This window comes from Salmo salar, chromosome ssa10 (assembly GCF_905237065.1).
Source record: "Salmo salar chromosome ssa10, Ssal_v3.1, whole genome shotgun sequence".
Classification (NCBI taxonomy): Eukaryota; Metazoa; Chordata; class Actinopteri; order Salmoniformes; family Salmonidae; genus Salmo; species Salmo salar.
The window spans coordinates 44,202,183-44,220,492 of record NC_059451.1 but is presented as its reverse complement, the minus strand read 5'-3'; the positions used below and the strand labels follow the sequence as shown (position 1 = coordinate 44,220,492).

Here is an 18,310-nt window from a genome sequence, read left to right as displayed (position 1 = left end):
TTTAAAGGCAATGCTACCAAATAGTAATTGAGTGTATGTAAACTTCTGACCCACTGGGAATGTGATGAAAGAAATAAAAGCTGAAATAAATCATTCTCTCAACCATTATTCTGACATTTCACATTCATCAAATAAAGTGGTGATCCTAACTGACCAAATTTTTACTAGGATTAAATGTCAGGAATTGTGAAAAACTGAGTTTAAATGTATTTGGCTAAGGTGTATGTATACTTCCGACTTCAACTATAGATCAGGGGGCCACACCTTCGGTCCTCAAGGGCTACAGTGTACGGTTTTCGTCCTTACCTGTTAACCAGAGACTGATTTCCCCTCTCCAGATAATAAGTTTGAAGCCCCAGGGAGAAATGGAAATCAGCAGGACTGCAGTTGTGCAACCCTAAGTATGCCTTTAATAGCCGGACATGCATAAAGATGATGGCCCCAATGTACTTACCGCAAACGCCTAATTAGCTTTTTTCCCCGTATTATACAGTGCTCTGGAGTGCACTGTATAATACGGCGCCATAGTTTAAAAACTCTGTGTAGTGCTAAAACAATGACGTCGTACCTGAATTCCTCCATCTTCATGCACCTTCGCCTCTTACATTCTTATTACTCTTACATAGATAGCCTAGAGGTTAGCGCGTTGGGCCAGTAACCGAAAGGTTGCTTTGTTCGAGTCTCTGAGCCAACACAGTGAAATATCTGTTGATGTGCCCTTGAGCAAGGCACTTAACCCTAATTGCTCCAGGGTTGCCGTTGAAAATGGCAGACCCTGGCCACGACCCCACTCTCCAAGGGTATCTCAAAAAATACATTTCCAATTCACACATGCATATTAATTTGCATGTAAGGGTAATTAACTAACTGTTGAATTCTCATTTTTCTTTCATTTAAACTGAAATGACTATTGTTGTCTTCTAAACAGCACACCCTATAATGTGGATTACTTTTACAGTTCAGTCAGATTAAGATGTTAATCTTTATCAAAGGTAGTTGGATTACATAAATATGTTTTTGTGTTCAATTTAAAACTGTTTTGTTGATTTTCGTTATACCAAATATAACCTTATAAGACTAAACAATGTAAAACGATTCTAATGAATTGGTCTATAACTGCATTAAAAGGGACCAAAGAGTGTTTTAATCAATTGAAAGTGTAATACGTCTGAATGGCTGTATCAGAAAATGGATGAGTGTGGTCAGTGTGGTTGGACAGTGTTTGTGGGAGGATGTGTCTCCCTGTTAGATTTCTATAACACAATATGCAAACAGTCGCTGGTGTAAACTGTAATTGGTCCAGTATGAGTATGACAAGCCCATTATGGTGAATGAGTGATTAGCAAAGCTTTTCATACACTGTGTATTACCCCACCACCACACACTGTTTTCTGTCCAGAAGTCATGTTGCTGTCAAAACTCTGGCATTTTCCAAGGAAAATAAACATATTTTCTCAGAAATTCCTTTCAGGTCTTTGACTTCTCAAGGTCAAGTGACACCTCAAGCATGAGGGGGATTAGCAATTGTGTGCCACCTCATAGGTTCTCCAGGTTGCAACACCACCTGGGATCGAACCCTGGTCTGTAGTGACACCTCAAGCGCTGTGATGCAGTGCCTTAGACCGCTGCGCCACTTTCTGAAGGCACTGTATAGAAGACTGATGGGTTTCTACTGTGAGTGGTGAGTGGGAACGCCATTGCTAACATATTAGATATGCTATCATAGAACTCTATAGGCATACTGTGGTGATGCAGCATCTGTATGTATCCAGTCCACCATGCATTCTAATGAAGTATAATGTGAGAGAACTCATCAGAGTTACAGCACCCGCTCCCTTATTTTACCTGAAATGCACAAGGTCCTCTACTCCGACAATTAATCCATAGATAAGAGTGTAAACCAAATTTGTTTCTAGTAATCTTTCCTCCATTAGGCTTCTTCTTCTTCTGACTTTATATGGAGGTTGGCAAACAACTTTAGGTTGCATTACCACCAACAATTTGACTGGAGTGTGGACCTCAGTTCACCTTTCAGTCACTCACGTGGGTATATGCTGCTAAAAAACAACGAGGAGATGGGAGAGGCAGGGCTTGCAGCGGGCCAAGCGTCACCAATAGAATCAAGTATATTTTAGTGCCTGGCTATGCAGACTCTCGTTGACGAGTAAGCAGTGTGGATGCAATGATTGAATAACATGTATGTGTACATTTATTTTTCAACGCTTGGGCACATAAGAAGTGGTGTGGTCAGCATGGCAGTCTCATGTAAATGTCAGCACATGTGAGTTAATTTAATTTCCATCTATCCAGTCCCCAAATTCCTACTCAGATTTTGCTTGCCTATGTTTTATTAGTAGACTACAGCAAGATGTGATGCGCTGTGTAGTCAGCATTCTGAGGCGCTAAACTGCGCATTTTTCCAGTATATGGACTTATGTGACATACGGAACACTTCAGCTCACATGGATAGGCTTCATATTGTTGTTAGATCAGCGAATTGAGGTCGCTGTATTCGTTTCAGTGAAGCTCACATTAAATATAAGGTGATGATATGATGATGTCGTAGTCATTAGTAATTGTAATTTTAGCCAACCGCAGGAGCTGACATTATACACGTCGCCCGTGCACCGCCACCACTTACAGGTTGAGGTACAGAAGGAAGTATCGGTCGTTTGACCTTTGACTGCTCTGGCGGCGAATGACAAATCAAAGGTTTGCATTTCTCAGAGCGCAGCTGGGGTCCACGCGCGGATCTCAGGAGCTGAGGACGTCGGCGTTCCAGAGATAATGACAGCGAGCGCTCTGAAAGGTATGCGAAACGGGCTGTATTTATTATTATATTTTTTGTTGTTGTTGCATAATTCGTTTTAAACCAGATACGTTTTGTATCAAATGACACTGAAATGATTGTTTCGGAGTAGCATCGTCGTCATGTGTTTCTCCCCGATTAGATTGGAATATTACATAATGATTATCTTCTCTGCCCCAGGAATTCTGTTGGCTAGATCTGCATAAAGATATTCTGCATATCATGGTTTGGCAATCAGTAGAAGTCTATCTGTGTTTTTACCATAATATTAGACATTTGAATATCCCATAGCATCGATGATGTTTGGTTCTATTCGGTGCAGGTGTTTTGTCAGGTTACAGGCCTATCTTTAGGCGAGGAAATGCGTAACGATGGGAAACAGCCCGGTGCGCTCAGCCTCTCTATGACGTTACATACCCTGTCCTGTTGCTGCTTTAAGCTTTTTTTTTAATGCATTTGCTAATAATTATGAGCCAAAAACGTGCACTCATATGAATGGTGAAACCGCCGTAGCCTGAACAAGCAACATTCCAAGCGCACTGAATGACAAATATGACCGGGGGATTTTTAGGCATGATCTGACATTATTAATGACTCACTATTTTAAATGTGGGGAAACCCTAAAATATGTAATATGTGTTTAGCTGATAATTCTCATCGTTTTTAAAGTCACTGACTCATTAAAATGGAAAACTACATGCTAAGTAAAAAAAATAGCTGTCTATGATTCATGTTGCTGAATACGCGTTTACTGGCAGTGGAGGGGCAGTTTGAAGAAGACGACGACAATATAGAGAAACCAACTAAATAGGCTACTAATTATTTGCTATCATTCTTAAATGAATTATTTAGCTCAGATTTCAAAGGAAATGGGTTTTGCTGAGGGAAAAATTGTAGGGAAATCCCTTGCATGATACAGGTGCTGAAGCGATGCCCGGTTCTGGTTTCATATGGTGGCAGTGTCGTGCCGCCTCCTGTCCTGTGCCGCACGGTGGTGTCAGATGATGAGATGCGTGGTTTCCGTTTCACACCAGACTAGTAAAACTGTTAATACTGACGACTACATTATATTATCGAAACTAGATACATTCAGGACAACATTTTTCAGTGCAGGTGTTAGTGTAATAGCTTATTAATATGATGTATTGATATTACTTGCCTATAGGCTAATTATGAGCAAATAACCACATGCAGACTTAACTTGATTTATGACCCTTTTAAGAGCATATTTCTCTTATGCATACATTTCAACGAAATGGCGTTGAACCAACGTGGAATAGACATCGAATTGACTTCTGTGCCCAGTGGGTTGTGATATATAGCAATACTATGTTTTATTTTCATTTCATCATGATTCCTTTGATGATGATTGGAAAGATGTTTAGAGATTCTTCATTAGGCTAAGCAAGAATCTATTTAGTTCAAAATGTAACGACAGCTGCATGGACAATAGGCTACACACAGATCAAGTCATTTAGGCTACTGTCTGCCAGTGAACCCTAACCCTAGCCAGCAGATTTTACAGGTCAATAAAGCTTTAACCTGTAGGGATAATCATTAATCCACTGTCCACCCTTAAATATGATGGCAAATCCACCGAATCAAGCAGAAAATATTATTTTAGGTCTGTCAGTTTAGTGAAGATAATGGCTGTATGGCTGGACTGGATTCAAGTAGCCTATTGTTGTCCTCAATATCCATAAGTCTTAAAAATCATGAAGTATAGCAGTTTTTGAAGAGGCGTAGCTGGAAGACTGAAATAACCTCCTGTTTATGAGGCGAAGGTCTTATAAAACATCACAAGGTCTTTGTTAAACTACAACTTCCTTAACCCACTGTGCTTAAACCTCTCCTGTAAAGGAATGAAGGAATGCAATGTGGCATTTAAACCTATATAGTAAGTTAATAAAGGTAGTAGTAGGCTGGGTTATAGAGTTAGATTTTTTTTAATGGCTCTCATTTGTTTTTTTATGTAGCAGGTTTACGATAATCTCTCCCTGTTTGTTCATATTTGCTTATCTGTCCATTATTTTACATTTTTAGTCATTTAGCAGACGCTCTTATCCAGAGCGACTTACAGTAGTGAATGCATACATTTCATTTAAAAAAAAATTCTCGTACTGGTCCCCCGTGGGAATCGAACCAACAACCCTGGCATTGCAAACACCATTCGCTACCAACTGAGCCACACGGGACCATTATTCTGGATTATGTGGAAGTGTAGTTGTCATTGTAGTGTGATTTATTCTGCTTTTCGAACTTGGATCCCAAATAAAGTACAGTGGGCACTCTCATCATCCAAGTGATCCCTTCTTGCATCACACAGTTCTGTGACCATAGACATAAAATTGTACCACCAGTGGTCAACAGGTCAATGCCAGGACATTACATTGCTTTTGATGCCCAAGTGCAGTCCTCTCAATGAGTGAGGATTGTGACCATTTGTATTGGAGACTGACTGCAGGAGTTGACTTCATGAAGTAGTGCATCTGGTGTAAATGTCTGATGTTGGGAGGTTAGCTTTCAGAGGAAACTAAATCCTACAATAGAGCGGCACTTTGCATCCGGTTATGTCTGGAATAATTTCTCCTTTTGGACATTCCCTTGCCTGCTGTGCTTTCAGTCCAGGGCTCCTGTTGTAAAGGGTTTCCCAGGCCCGGGTTCTGCTTTGAGAAACCATGCAGCCCTTTAGTTGCCAGGGAACTGGGCCAAGGAAGGAAACATGCTGCAAAACGCCAAGTAGCTGTCTTGTGTGCGTCCCAAATCGCACCCCATTCCCTATATGGTGTAATACTTTTGACCAGTGGTAGAAAAAGTACCCATTTGTTATACTTGAGCAAAAGGAAAGATACCATTTAATAGAAAATAACTCAAGTAAAAGTGAAAGTCACCCAGTAAAATACTACTTGAGTAAAATTCTAAAAGTATCTGGTTTTTAAATGTATTAAAGGAGAAGTATACCCAAAATCCAGAAACTCCCAAGTGATTCCATACATTGAAATTAGTTCAGTGGAGCTTGCCCTCTCCCCCTCTCTCTCCCTGTAGCGCTGTACTGAAACCACTGCAAAAACGCTGTACTGAAACCGCTGCAAAAACGCTGTACTGAAACCGCTGCAAAAACGCTGTACTGAAACCGCTGCAAAAACACTGTACTGAAACCGCTGCAAAAACAGCTCACGTGACTCGTGACATTGCTGGATGCAGGCCTCGCTTTGCTCCTTTGCCAGTGAATTCATGATTCAGAAATCAGCAAAGTGTGGACAAATTCGTTGTTTTATTGAAAGTGTATGGCCAAATTAGCTATTTTGGTCAAAATTACTATCTGTTTTGAGTCACAAAATGTGTACTTTTCCACCTAAAACATTTTAGGTTTATTTTTTATAATTATTTTATGTAGCCGACTGCTAAAATACAGCTGTTGCTACTGTAAGTCCATGGACTGGATCTGGAGCAGTGCCAAAATACAAATGCGCATTTGAGAAGAGAAAGCGACAAAGCAAGTGCGCGGAGGTATGTAGCCCAGTCTGACTCTTGAAGTTTGCGGTGTTCTTATTGTGTTATTACCATTGCATCATATAATGTAGACTTATAGGCATAGGTGCTCTACAGGTTAGCATATGTTCCCTATATATTTATGACAGCTGGGGTTGAGAGACAATAGACATTGTGTCACCTTTCTTTGCAGAATAGAATACTCCCCAAACATTGTGATAAATAAACATAGGCTATATAGTGTTTCGGGCTAATATGAAAACATAAACCCACTAACAGTCCGGCTCATAGAGGTAGATCATAAGCAATCAATCATTCAATAAAGTAAAGTTGCTACTTACTCGTTAGATAACTGTCCATTTGACCCAGGTGAAATAGGGATGCGTCTCCAATTTGTTTTTTTTATAACATGGGAAAAAAAGGGCCACAAAATCCCCTGGTTGCAAAAGCAAACTAACTGCTCCTCCTCATCATTATGTTCCTCCATTTTTGTAGGAATTCTAGTCACATATTTGAATTAACTGCAGCACAAACATTCCTCATTTGCAGCATTGGAGCGCAATTGCCACAACTGCACCACCAGTCTGTGTTGATCCCGGGGATGGGTTGGGGTTGTGGTCCAGCTACTGCCGCAGCACCGGTCTGTGTTGATCCCGGGGATGGGTTGGGGCTGTGGTCCAGCTACTGCCGCAGCACCGGTCTGTGTTGATCCCGGGGATGGGTTGGGGCTGTGGTCCAGCTACTGCCGCAGCACCGGTCTTTGTTGATCCCGGGGATGGGTTGGGGCTGTGGTCCAGCTACTGCCGCAGCACCGGTCTGTGTTGATCCCGGGGATGGGTTGGGGTTGTGGTCCAGCTACTGCCGCAGCACCGGTCTGTGTTGATCCCGGGGATGGGTTGGGGTTGTGGTCCAGCTACTGCCGCAGCACCGGTCTGTGTTGATCCCGGGGATGGGTTGGGGTTGTGGTCCAGCTACTGCCGCAGCACCGGTCTTTGTTGATCCCGGGGATGGGTTGGGGCTGTGGTCCAGCTACTGCCGCAGCACCGGTCTGTGTTGATCCCGGGTATGGGTTGGGGCTGTGGTCCAGCTACTGCCGCTGCACCGGTCTGTGTTGATCCCGGGGATGGGTTGGGGCTGTGGTCCAGCTACTGCCGCAGCACCGGTCTGTGTTGATCCCGGGGATGGGTTGGGGCTGTGGTCCAGCTACTGCCGCAGCACCGGTCTGTGTTGATCCCGGGGATGGGTTGGGGCTGTGGTCCAGCTACTGCTGCAGCTTCGGTGTCTAGAGGGGCTGCGGCCATCTGAAGCTCACTTTGCCTAAATTCTTTGTCTGCATACTCACACTCCAAACAATACGGTTCGACAAGACCATCAGCGCCCCTCAAGTAGTTTTCTTCATCACTCGCGAGTATTTAGTCATCAGACATATTTGTAGGTTGTTGTTTATTTATATGACTAATGTGTAACAATGTCTTCACCTCCGAAAAAACTTGCATCTGTGAATAAGGGCCTAACGTGCAGTTTCTACGCTTTCAATAAAACAATGAATTTGTCCCCACTTCGCAGATTTCTGAATCATGAATTCACTGGTAACGGAGCAGAGTGAGGCCTGCATTCAGCAATGTCACGAGTCATGTGACCCATTTTTGCAGCTGTTTCAGTACAGCACTACAGTGAGAGAGAAGGGGGAAAGATGGCAAACTCCACTGAACTAGTTTGAATGTATGGAATCACTTGGGAGTTTCTGGATTTTGGGTAAACTTCTCCTTTAAGTACAGTGGTGGGAAAAGTACTAACTTGTCATACTTGAGTACAAGTAAAAAGTTAAAGTAAATGCTATACATCAAAACTTATTATATTAAGCAAAGCAGACAAACCAATGTTCTTGTTTTTTTTATTTACGGACAGCAAGGCACACATTCCAACACACAGACATAATTTACAAACACAGTATTTGTGTTTAGTGAGTCCGCCAGATCAGAGGCAGTAGGAATGATTGATAGGTGTGTGAAGTGGACGACATTGCTGTCCTGGCTGAGCATTCGAAATGTAACAAGTACATTTGGGTGTCAGGTAAAATGTATGGAGTAAAAGGTACATATTTTCTTTAGGAATGTAGTGAAGTAAAAGTAAAAGTTGTCAACAAATATAAATAGTAAAGTAATGATACCAAAAAAAAGGACTAGTGATACTTTCAAGTATTTTTGCTTAAGTACTTTACTCCACTGCTTTTGACCATTGGCCATTTTGACCAGAGGTCTATGGGCAATATGGTGCCATTTGTGGGATAAATTTTTGTGAGGGCTGGGGGATCGCCTTTTGTGGGGGCTGGGGGGAGAGTCGAGCTCTTTAGTTATCAACTGACTGAAGTGCTCCCCCCTCCCTGACAAAGCACTATGCTGTCCTACAGTGCTGACTAAAAGACTTCAGCACTTTAATCCCTTTATTATCCTCCTGTGGAGGTGCTATACAGTATAGCCTACAGCTGGCCAATACATGGGTCGAATTAAAGCCCCTTAGCAATGGAGACTGTCGCCTATGTAGATTATAAGAAACTGAAATCAAATCAAAGTTTATTTGTCATGTGCGCTGAATACAACAGGTTTAGACCTTACAGTGAAATGCTTACTTACAGGCTCTAACCAACAGTGCAATTTTTAAGTGGTTTGTATTGTTAATTTAACCTTTATAATTAGTTATGAAGATATCTTGAAGATAACTGTAGGCTGTTAAAATACGTTATTAGAAATAGATATGTGAATATTTTCGTATAGAATAGAATCCTGTGTAGGATATCCAGTGGGCTATCATCACATCAGCCTATTCAACATGAATGTATATTTTCTGACAAATATTACTGCTTTGTAAATAAATAACTATGAATCAGGGAATCAGGCGATCATTTAGTCACCTACTGCCGGAATGGTATTGTCAGGATTGGCTTGGAGCCAGCATAAAGCCGGAAAGGACCCATTAACTCAACCGGGACTGGCAGTCAGAACAACCGTGGATGTTCGGTGTAGTAAATGCGGACCTGATGACAGCGTCCTGCTCTTGATATCCCGGAGAAAATAAATCAGAGAGAGACGGTGCTGGAACTACTAACACATATCTGGTGGATTATTTCTAAGAATATATCTGAGATTTATCGTCCAGAATATGTGCATTCACGCCATTCAGTAGCTGTTTTTGTCTTTTTTTAATGTAATTCTGAAATCCACGGCGCAGTGCTCATGAGATGAGCCTACTGGGTGGCTATAAGAAAAAGCCATGCAGTTATGATGGCTATGAATCTTTACAGCTGGTCGATAGCAGCGGAGGCTTCAATAACGGAGGAGGGAGACGCAGCGGAATCGGTGGAGGCTTGGTATCAGCAGCAACCCTAGGAGGACCGAAGGCAGGCCCACTGCGGGAGAACGACTGCAGCACCATGGACAGCTCAGGTAAGCGGTGGCTCTCCATGGGAGGCGGTGTGGCTCACGCGCAGCAAGCAAGGCCAAGCTGGGGATAATGCAGATCTGTTGCATGCGAGGCAGAGCACGCCTGTCGCTGTGTGATACTCCCTGAAATATATTCAATTTGAATAAGATCAGTGTAAATAGGTTCAAATAGATTATCTAGACATTTCTGTCTTAATGTTTCCGCGCATTGCATCATGTAATCGTAGTGTCTCCTTATATTGTAGCCTATATTTTTCTGCTTTCATTTTTATTTTGTGTGAGTAGAGCTGATCTCATCATAGCAGTGATCTCATGTTACAGTCTTTTATTAAGCTACCAATATTTTAATAAAACTTCAATTAATGTAATTGAACATGCACACATTATGATTAGACCATCTACATAGTCCCTATCAATCATCCTGATGTGGTGTAGCCCTAAGACTTGATTAACAGTGACAGTAATAGACAGCTTGACAATAGCTAACATGGCAACAACAAAAAAACACTAACCCAATAATACTCTATCCTTCCTTGTTCCTTTTGAAGAATTGTATGTAGGGATTTTCCTGCATACAGTTGAGTTGCCTGTATGTCATGTGGCCATTGGAGAGTTAAAAAGCCACAGTTCATTGTCAGTGAGTGAGTGGTAGTGTTGTGAACAGGGATATATCAACCAGGGCCCATATTCACAAAACACATCTTAGCAAAATGTAAGAATCTTCTTAAGAAAATAAATAAGTTCATAAAGTAGTTGAAGTGCAATTCCTCAATTGCACTCCTCTATCTTAAGATTGAATGATTTTCTTAAGAACTTCCCAAATATCTTTCAAATCTTCTTAAGATGTTTGTTGCTAGGCAACCGTTTTAGCTAGCTATCTAGCTAGCAATGGCAATCATGTTAGCATATTTCTTACTGAGATTACTGTTCTAAAACATGTTCTTGGGTTTAAAATAATCAGTACTGAAACTTTCAGAGGAAGTTTGTGAGTCAATTAAACATGTTCTCAACATTCTAATTTGTGGGCCTTTTCTGTAAGTCTTTAGCTGACACTCTAGGATTCTTAACCTCATTGAGCATTCTGCGCTATGCTCTTGCAGTCATCTTTGCAGGACGGCCACTCCTAGGGAGAGTAGCAACAGTGCTGAACTTTCTCCATTTATGGACAATTGGTCTTACCATGGACTGATGAACATCAAGGCTTTTAGAGATACTTTTGTAACCCTTTCCAGCTTTATGCAAGTCAACAATTCTCAATCTTAGGTCTTCTGAGATCTCTTTTGTTTGAGGCATGGTTCACATCAGGCAATGCTTCTTGTAAATAGCAAACTCACATTTTGTGAGTGTTTTTTATAGGGCAAGGCAGCTCTAACCAACATCTCCAATCTCGTCTCATTGATTGGACTCCGGGTTAGCTGACTCCTGACTCCAATTATCTTTTGGAGAAGTCATTAGCTTAGGGGTTCACATACTTTTCTCAACCTACACTGGGAATGTTTAAATGATGTATTCAATATAGACAATAAAAATACAATAATTTGTGTGTTATTAGTTTAAGCACACTATGTTTTTCTATTGTTGTGACTTATATGAAGATCAGATCAGATCAAATTTATGTAGAAATACAGGTCATTCCAAAGGGTTCACATACTTTTTCTTGCCACTGTAAATCTGAGACACTTCATTGAGTATGATATATCACGTGTCGTCTGGTATGTATTCATTTGTGGAAGTCCATCACCCATTTCGTATGATTTGTTACGAATTTGGAAAACGTATCAAATGTTACGAATTTTAGCTAGATGGCTAGGTGTGTAACATTAGCTAGCTCGCTAATATTAGCTAGGCTTGGGGTTAGGGTTAGGTTTAGGAGTTTGGTTAAAGTTAGGATTAGGGGAAGGGTTAGCTAAAAGGGTTACGGTTAGGTGAAGAGTTAGCTAACATGCTAAGTAGTTGCAAAGTAGCAAACAAATAGTAAGTAGTTGAAAATGTGCTAAATAGCTAAAATGCTAAGTTGTCCATGATGAAATACGAACTCTCAACCTTTGGGTTGCTAGACGTTTGCATTATACGCCCACCCTCCTTTTGTTTTTGCCTTAAGTAACCATCTGTCTTTTGAAACCATATCAAATGTAACATATACTAAATGGAGTGTCTCAGATTTATGTACAGAATAGTACGAAATGCTCTGAGACCAGGTTGGATATATCCACAGCTCACTGCAGTGCACTGAAAGACCTGGCCTTAGGTACTGAATCTATCTGAGCTGAGGGGAAGTGTACGATGTGGAGGGGAGGGGAAAGGAGAGAGAAGGGAGGAGAGGGGAGGAGGGAGAGGGGGACATAGACCTCTGAGATGGCTGAGTGTCAGGTGAGTCTGCCTGCGCTGGCTGGCTGGCTGGCTGTATGTGGTCTGTATCTCCTGCTCCCTCTGCTTCTCTGTGTGTCTGTGCAGTGTAGCTCAGTAAACATCAGAGCTCTGCAGACTCCCATCTCCATCTGGTCAGTCGTGTTTGGCAGGCAAGCCAGCACACAAGCAGACTGAACGACTGACTGACCAACTGACACAGAGGCAGACACAGAGACAGGTGGATAGACATGTTGCACCTAAGTAGTAGGTGTTTGGTTAGTGGTTAGGGTCTGAGACTGCATTGGAGGTTTTCCCATTGTCTTCCCACATAGCAGAGTCTATGTTATGGGTAGGTAACACTCTTCGTGGAGAGCTGCAGGAACTGCAGGATTTTGTTCCAACTAGGCACCACAGCTGACCAACTGAGCTAATTGATCAGTTCAGTGATTGACTAAATTCAACACATCTGGTCTTCCAGGTGATGCGGCACTCCAGGACTGGGGTTGCCTACCCCTGGTTTATGTACTGTAAATCTCCAGTGTGTTTGAAAGGGATTGGTGAGACCACCAGGCACCATCAGCTTAGCATCAGAAAATGTATATTATGTGAGAAATTTCCCATTGGAAATGCAAACTTCCCCATCTCCCCAACTTCAGGGCAGCGCTCTTACATTAGAGCTGTTTTACTGACATTAAGTGATAAATAGATGGCTGGATGACGTCACTTCAGTCCGCTGTAAATATTTAAGTCTTAAAGGAAAATTGTGCATCATACAGGGATCATTTCTGTATTTGGAAGTTACATTTCTTGATTACTGACAAGCAAAACATTTTGGGAACATGTCAACAATGGACTAATGAAACAAATGGCAAAATATAGTTTTTGGGTGGAGTTTAGTATTGTGCATATCTGCTGCTATATCAATTATGTTTTGTGGGTGTCTATCTCCCACATAGTCACTATTGATGTCAAGCTGCCTGTCCCTTCCAGACAGATTAATCATAGACTCTTGTCTTATCAGCAGCATCTATAATAAAGAGCTTAGAGCCTGTTTGTTGGGAAAGTTCCTGTTCCTGTTTGATCCACAACAGAGGCCCACATGTCACTACTGCAGTACACAGGTCTGTCTGTCTGTCTGTCTGTCTGTCTGTCTGTCTGTCTGTCTGTCTGTCTGTCTGTCTGTCTGTCTGTCTGTCTGTCTGTCTGTCTGTCTGTCTGTCTGTCTGTCTGTCTGTCTGTCTGTCTGTCTGTCTGTCTGTCTGTCTGTCTGTCTGTCTGTCTGTCTGTCTGTCTGTCTGTCTGTCTGTCTGTCTGTCTGTGTCTCTCTGTGTCTGTCTGTGTCTCTCGCTGTCTCTCGCTGTCTCTCTCTGTCTCGCTCTGTCTGTCCTATTCACCCTGCACCGGATAGAAGGTATAAAGGATGAAGGTTGGGGCTGTTGAAGGAGAGAGAGAGGCACATTGAGACTGTGTCTGTATTGATCTCTCTGACCGGGGCCAAATCTCTTTCTGGGCCAGCGGCTCTCTGACTGGGCCTTTCTCTCACATCAGAGGTGCCTGACTGGAGCAGGGAGGATGGAAGGATGAACAGGAGGAGAGTGAGAGGGGGGCGTTTTGGTCGGAGTTCAGAGAGCAGTAACCAACTCTAAGGGATGGCTGTGGAGGAGGCTTTGAAGTGTTCCTCTAGCATTAAAAGAGGGACAAGCTGACTGGTTAAATAGTCTGAAGGAGGATGCTAAGTAATGCCCAAGAAGTACAATGAGTCTTAAAGCAACTGTCCAGTGAAAACTTCACTTTTAAAAGTTCATATTCTGTTAACTCATACCCAAATAATGTTGTTGACTCGTATTTGTGGCCAGTGCATAAGTTGGAGAAAAAACACTTAAAAAACCCTACAAACTTGTATCTCAAATAGACTGTTTAAAAAATGTTTTCTATTTCCTGCATATATCCCGCCTCATTGTCTGAGCTGACCAATCAGCAGTCTACTCACATGAATATTTTTAATGACCAGATTACACCCACACCATTCTGTTGTTGGGTATGCCCACACCATTCCAACACAGAAAAGCTGCTTTTAACATATTTAATAAACATTTTCGAAGGAAAAGTCTTTCACTCATTTTATAATTACACTACATTACCAAAAGTATGTGGACACCTGCTTGTCAAACATATCATTCCAAAATCATGGGCATTAATATGGAGTTAGACCCCCCTTTGCTGCTATAACAGCCTCCAACTCTTCTAGGAAGGCTTTCCACTAGATGTTGGAACATTGCTGCGGGTACTTGCTTCCATTCAGCCACAAAAGCATTACTGAGGTCGGGCACTGATGTTGGGCGATTAGACCTGGCTCGCAGTCGGTGTTGCAATTCATCCAAAAGGTGTTAGATGGGGTTGAGGTCAGAGCTCTGTGCTCTGTGCTGGCCAGTCAAGTTCTTCCACACTGATCTCGACAAACCATTTTTGTGTGGGTCTAGCTTTGTGCACGGGGGCATTGTCATGCTGAAACAGGAAAGGACCTTCCCCAAACTGTTGCCACTAAAGTTGGAAGCACAGAATCGTCTTGAATGGGTTTCCATGGCCGAGCTGCCTCACACTAGCCTAAGCTCACCATGCGCAATGCCAAGCATCGGCTGGAGTGGTGTAATGGTTTGCCGCCATTGGACTCTCGAGCAGTGGAAATGCGTTCCCTGGAGTGATGAATCATGCTTCACCATCTGGCCAACGAATCTGGGTTTGGTGGATAACAGGAGAATGCTACCTGCCCAATAATAAGATGGTGCCGACAGACATGGAAGCCCTTCTAGCTCCTAAGCAACTTTGCAGTATTTTGTTTTTTTGTATGTTATATCTTACATTATTAGCCCACAATGTTTTTTTTGTGTATTTACATACAGACGGAAAGAAATCTTGGATATCAGAGTGGCGGTAACTCACCAGCATTATGACCAGGAATACGACTTTCCCGAATTGCATCCTTTGTTCGTACCCCCCAGGGCAACTGAACTTATCCCAGAGGCTGCTCCAAGATGCTGCTGGCGGAGAAGAGGTATTCAGAATGGACTTCTAGTCTGACTCAGGAGACGTGCACACCATCCACCGCTTCCGAGGATATTACTCACGGACACAGTGAATGAGTTCATCAGGAAGTGTATAGGGGATGTTGTTCCCACTGTGACTATTAAAACCTACCCAAACCAGATAGACGGTACAGTTGAAGTAGACGTACAGTTGAAGTTGGAAGTTTACATACACTTAGGTTGGAGTCACTAAAACTCGTTTTTCAACCACTCCACAAATTTCTTGTTAACAAACTATAGTTTTGGCAAGTCAGTTAGGACATCTACTTTGTGCATGACACAAGTAATTTTTCCAACAATTGTTTACAGACAGATTATTTCACTTATAAATTCACTGTATCACAATTTCAGTGGGTCAGAAGTCTACATACACTAAGTTGACTGTGCCTTTAAACAGTTTGGAAAATTCCATAAAATGATATCATGGCTTTAGAAGCTTCTGATAGGCTAATTGACATAATTTGAGTCAATTGGAGGTGTACTTGTGGATGTATTTCAAGGCCTACTTTCAAACTCAGTGCCTCTTTGCTTGACATCATGGGAAAATCAAAAGAAATCAGCCAAATAATTGAAGACCTCCACAAGTCTGGTTAATCCTTGGGAGCAATTTCCAAATGCCTGAAGGTACCACGTTCATCTGTACAAACAATAGTATGCAAGTATAAACACCATGGGACCACGCAGCCATCATACCGCTCAGGAAGGAGACGCGTTCTGTCTCCTTGAGATGAATGTACTTTGGTGCGAAAAGTGCAAATCAATCCCAGAACAACAGCAATGGACCTTATGAAGATGCTGGAGGAAACAGGTACAAAAGCATATATATCCACAGTAAAATTAGTCCTATAATCGACATAACCTGAAAGGCCGCTCAGCAAGGAAGAAGCCACTGCTCAAAAACCGCCATAAAAAAGCCAGACTACGGTTTGCAACTGCACATGGGGACAAAGATTGTACTTTTTGGAGATATGTCCTCTGGTCTGATGAAACAAAAATAGAATTGTTTGGCCATAATGACCATTGTTATGTTTGGAAGAAAAAGGGGGAGCGTCAGGCGGTGGGTGTAGCTGCTACATGAAGTCAGGTGCAGGAGTGCAGAGATGAGTGAACAATGCACTTTACTTAAGAAATAGCACACAGTACACATACCAATGTGCGAACAATACCCCTCCCACTCCACGAGGTACTGAAGGCCCCTTGCCCGATGCCTCGAGTCCAGTATAGATCGAACTGAATACGCCGGTGCCCCCTCGATGTGCAGAGGGGGCGGAGGAACCTCCCGCACCTCAGACTCCTGGAGCGGACCAGCCACCACCGGCCTGAGGAGAGACACATGGAACGAGGGGTTAATACGGTAATCGGGGGGAAGCTGTAACCTGTAACATACCTCGTTCAGTCTCCTCAGGACTTTAAATGGCCCCACAAACCGCGGACCCAGCTTCCGGCAGGGCAGGCGGAGGGGCAGGTTTTGGGTCGAGAGCCAGACCCGGTCCCCTGGTGCGAACACCGGGGCCTCACTGCGGTGACGGTCTGCGCTGGATTTCTGGCGCAGCATGGCCCGCTGAAGGTGAACATGAGCGGCGTCCCATGTCTCCTCCGTGCGCCTGAACCAGTCGTCCACCGCAGGAGCCTCGATCTGGCTCTGATGCCAAGGCGCCAGAACCAGCTGGTACTCCAGTATGCACTGTAAGGGGGAGAGGTTAGTGGAAGAGTGGCGGAGCGAGTTCTGGGCCATCTCTGCCCAGGGCACGAACGCCGCCCACTCCCCCGGCCGGTCCTGGCAATAAGACCTCAGAAACCTACCCACATCCTGGTTCACTCTCTCCACCTGCCCGTTACTCTCGGGGTGAAAACCCCAGACGTTCCATGAACGCCCTCCAGACCCTGGACGTGAACTGGGGACGCCGATCAGACACTATATCCTCAGGCACCCCGTAGTGCCGGAAGACGTGTGTAAACAAGGCCTCCGCAGTCTGTAGGGCCGTAGGGAGACTGGGCAAAGGGAGGAGACAACAGGACTTAGAAAAACGATCCACAACGACCAGAATCGTGGTATTACCCTGAGAGGGAGGAAGATCGGTCAGGAAATCCACCGACAGGTGCGACCACGACCGTTGTGGAACGGGTAAGGGTTGTAACTTACCTCTGGGCAGGTGCCTAGGAGCCTTGCACTGGGTGCACACCGAGCAGGAGGAAACATAAACCCTCATGTCCTTAGCCAAAGTGGGCCACCAGTACTTCTCACTAAGACCGCGCACCGTCCGACCGATACCAGGATGACCAGAGGAGGGTGACGTGTGGGCCCAATAGATCAGCCGGTCGCGGACAGCAGACTGAACGTGCAGACGCCCAGCTGGACACTGGAGGGGAGCGGGCTCTGTACGTAACGCCTGCTCAATGTCCGCATCCAGCTCCCACACGACCGGCGCTACCAGGCAGCAGGCCGGGAGTATGATCCATGAGCCGCTCCTCTGTGTCATACAGCCAGGATAGTGCGTCTGCCTTCACATTTTGGGAACCTGGTCTGTAGGACAGGGTAAACACAAAACGGGTAAAAAACATGGCCCACCTTGCCTGAAGAGGATTCAGTCTCCTCGCTGCCCGGATATACTCCAGTTTGCGGTGGTCAGTCCAGATGAGAAAAGGGTGTTTAGCCCCCACAAGCCTATGTCTCCACGCCTTCAAGGCTTTCACCACAGCCAACAACTCCCGGTCCCCCACATCATAGTTCTGCTCCGCCGGGCTGCATTTCTTCGAGAAGAAAGCACAGGGGCGTAGTTTCGGTGGCATGCCCGAGCGCTCCTATCCCAGCCTTGGACGCGTCCACCTCCGCAATGAACGCCAAAGAAGGATCCGGATGGGCCAGCACGGGAGCGGAGATAAACAGAGCGCTTAGGTGACCAAAAGCCCTGTCCGCCTCAGCCGACCACTGCAAACGTACATGACCCCCCTTCAGCAGTGAGGTAATGGGAGTCGTCACCTGGCCAAAACCCCGGATAAACCTCTGGTAGTAATTAGCAAACCCTAAAAACCGCTGCACCTCCTTTACCGTGGTGGGAGTCGGCCAATTACGCATGGCTGAAATGCGGTCACTCTCCATCTCCACCCCTGAGGTGGAAATGCGGTACCCTAGGAAG

At 44.0% G+C, this 18,310-nt stretch overlaps 1 protein-coding gene across 7 annotated transcripts in view; it reads left to right on the top strand.

The window, feature by feature from the left end:
- The first annotated feature begins 2,515 nt into the window (after positions 1 to 2,515).
- The window catches only part of dnajc6 (DnaJ (Hsp40) homolog, subfamily C, member 6), a 75,044-nt gene continuing 59,249 nt past the window's right edge, over positions 2,516 to 18,310 (top strand). For 4 of the 7 annotated variants that reach the window (XM_014123413.2, XM_014123412.2, XM_014123410.2 and 1 more), the window contains exon 1: positions 9,584 to 9,744. In XM_014123413.2, coding sequence (XP_013978888.2) covers positions 9,732 to 9,744 — 13 coding nt within the window. In that variant the 5' untranslated portion in view covers positions 9,584 to 9,731. Of the gene's footprint in view, positions 2,810 to 9,583; positions 9,745 to 18,310 lie in introns of those variants that run through there. The other 3 variants (XM_014123411.2, XM_014123415.2, XM_014123414.2) reach the window with 2 other exon arrangements.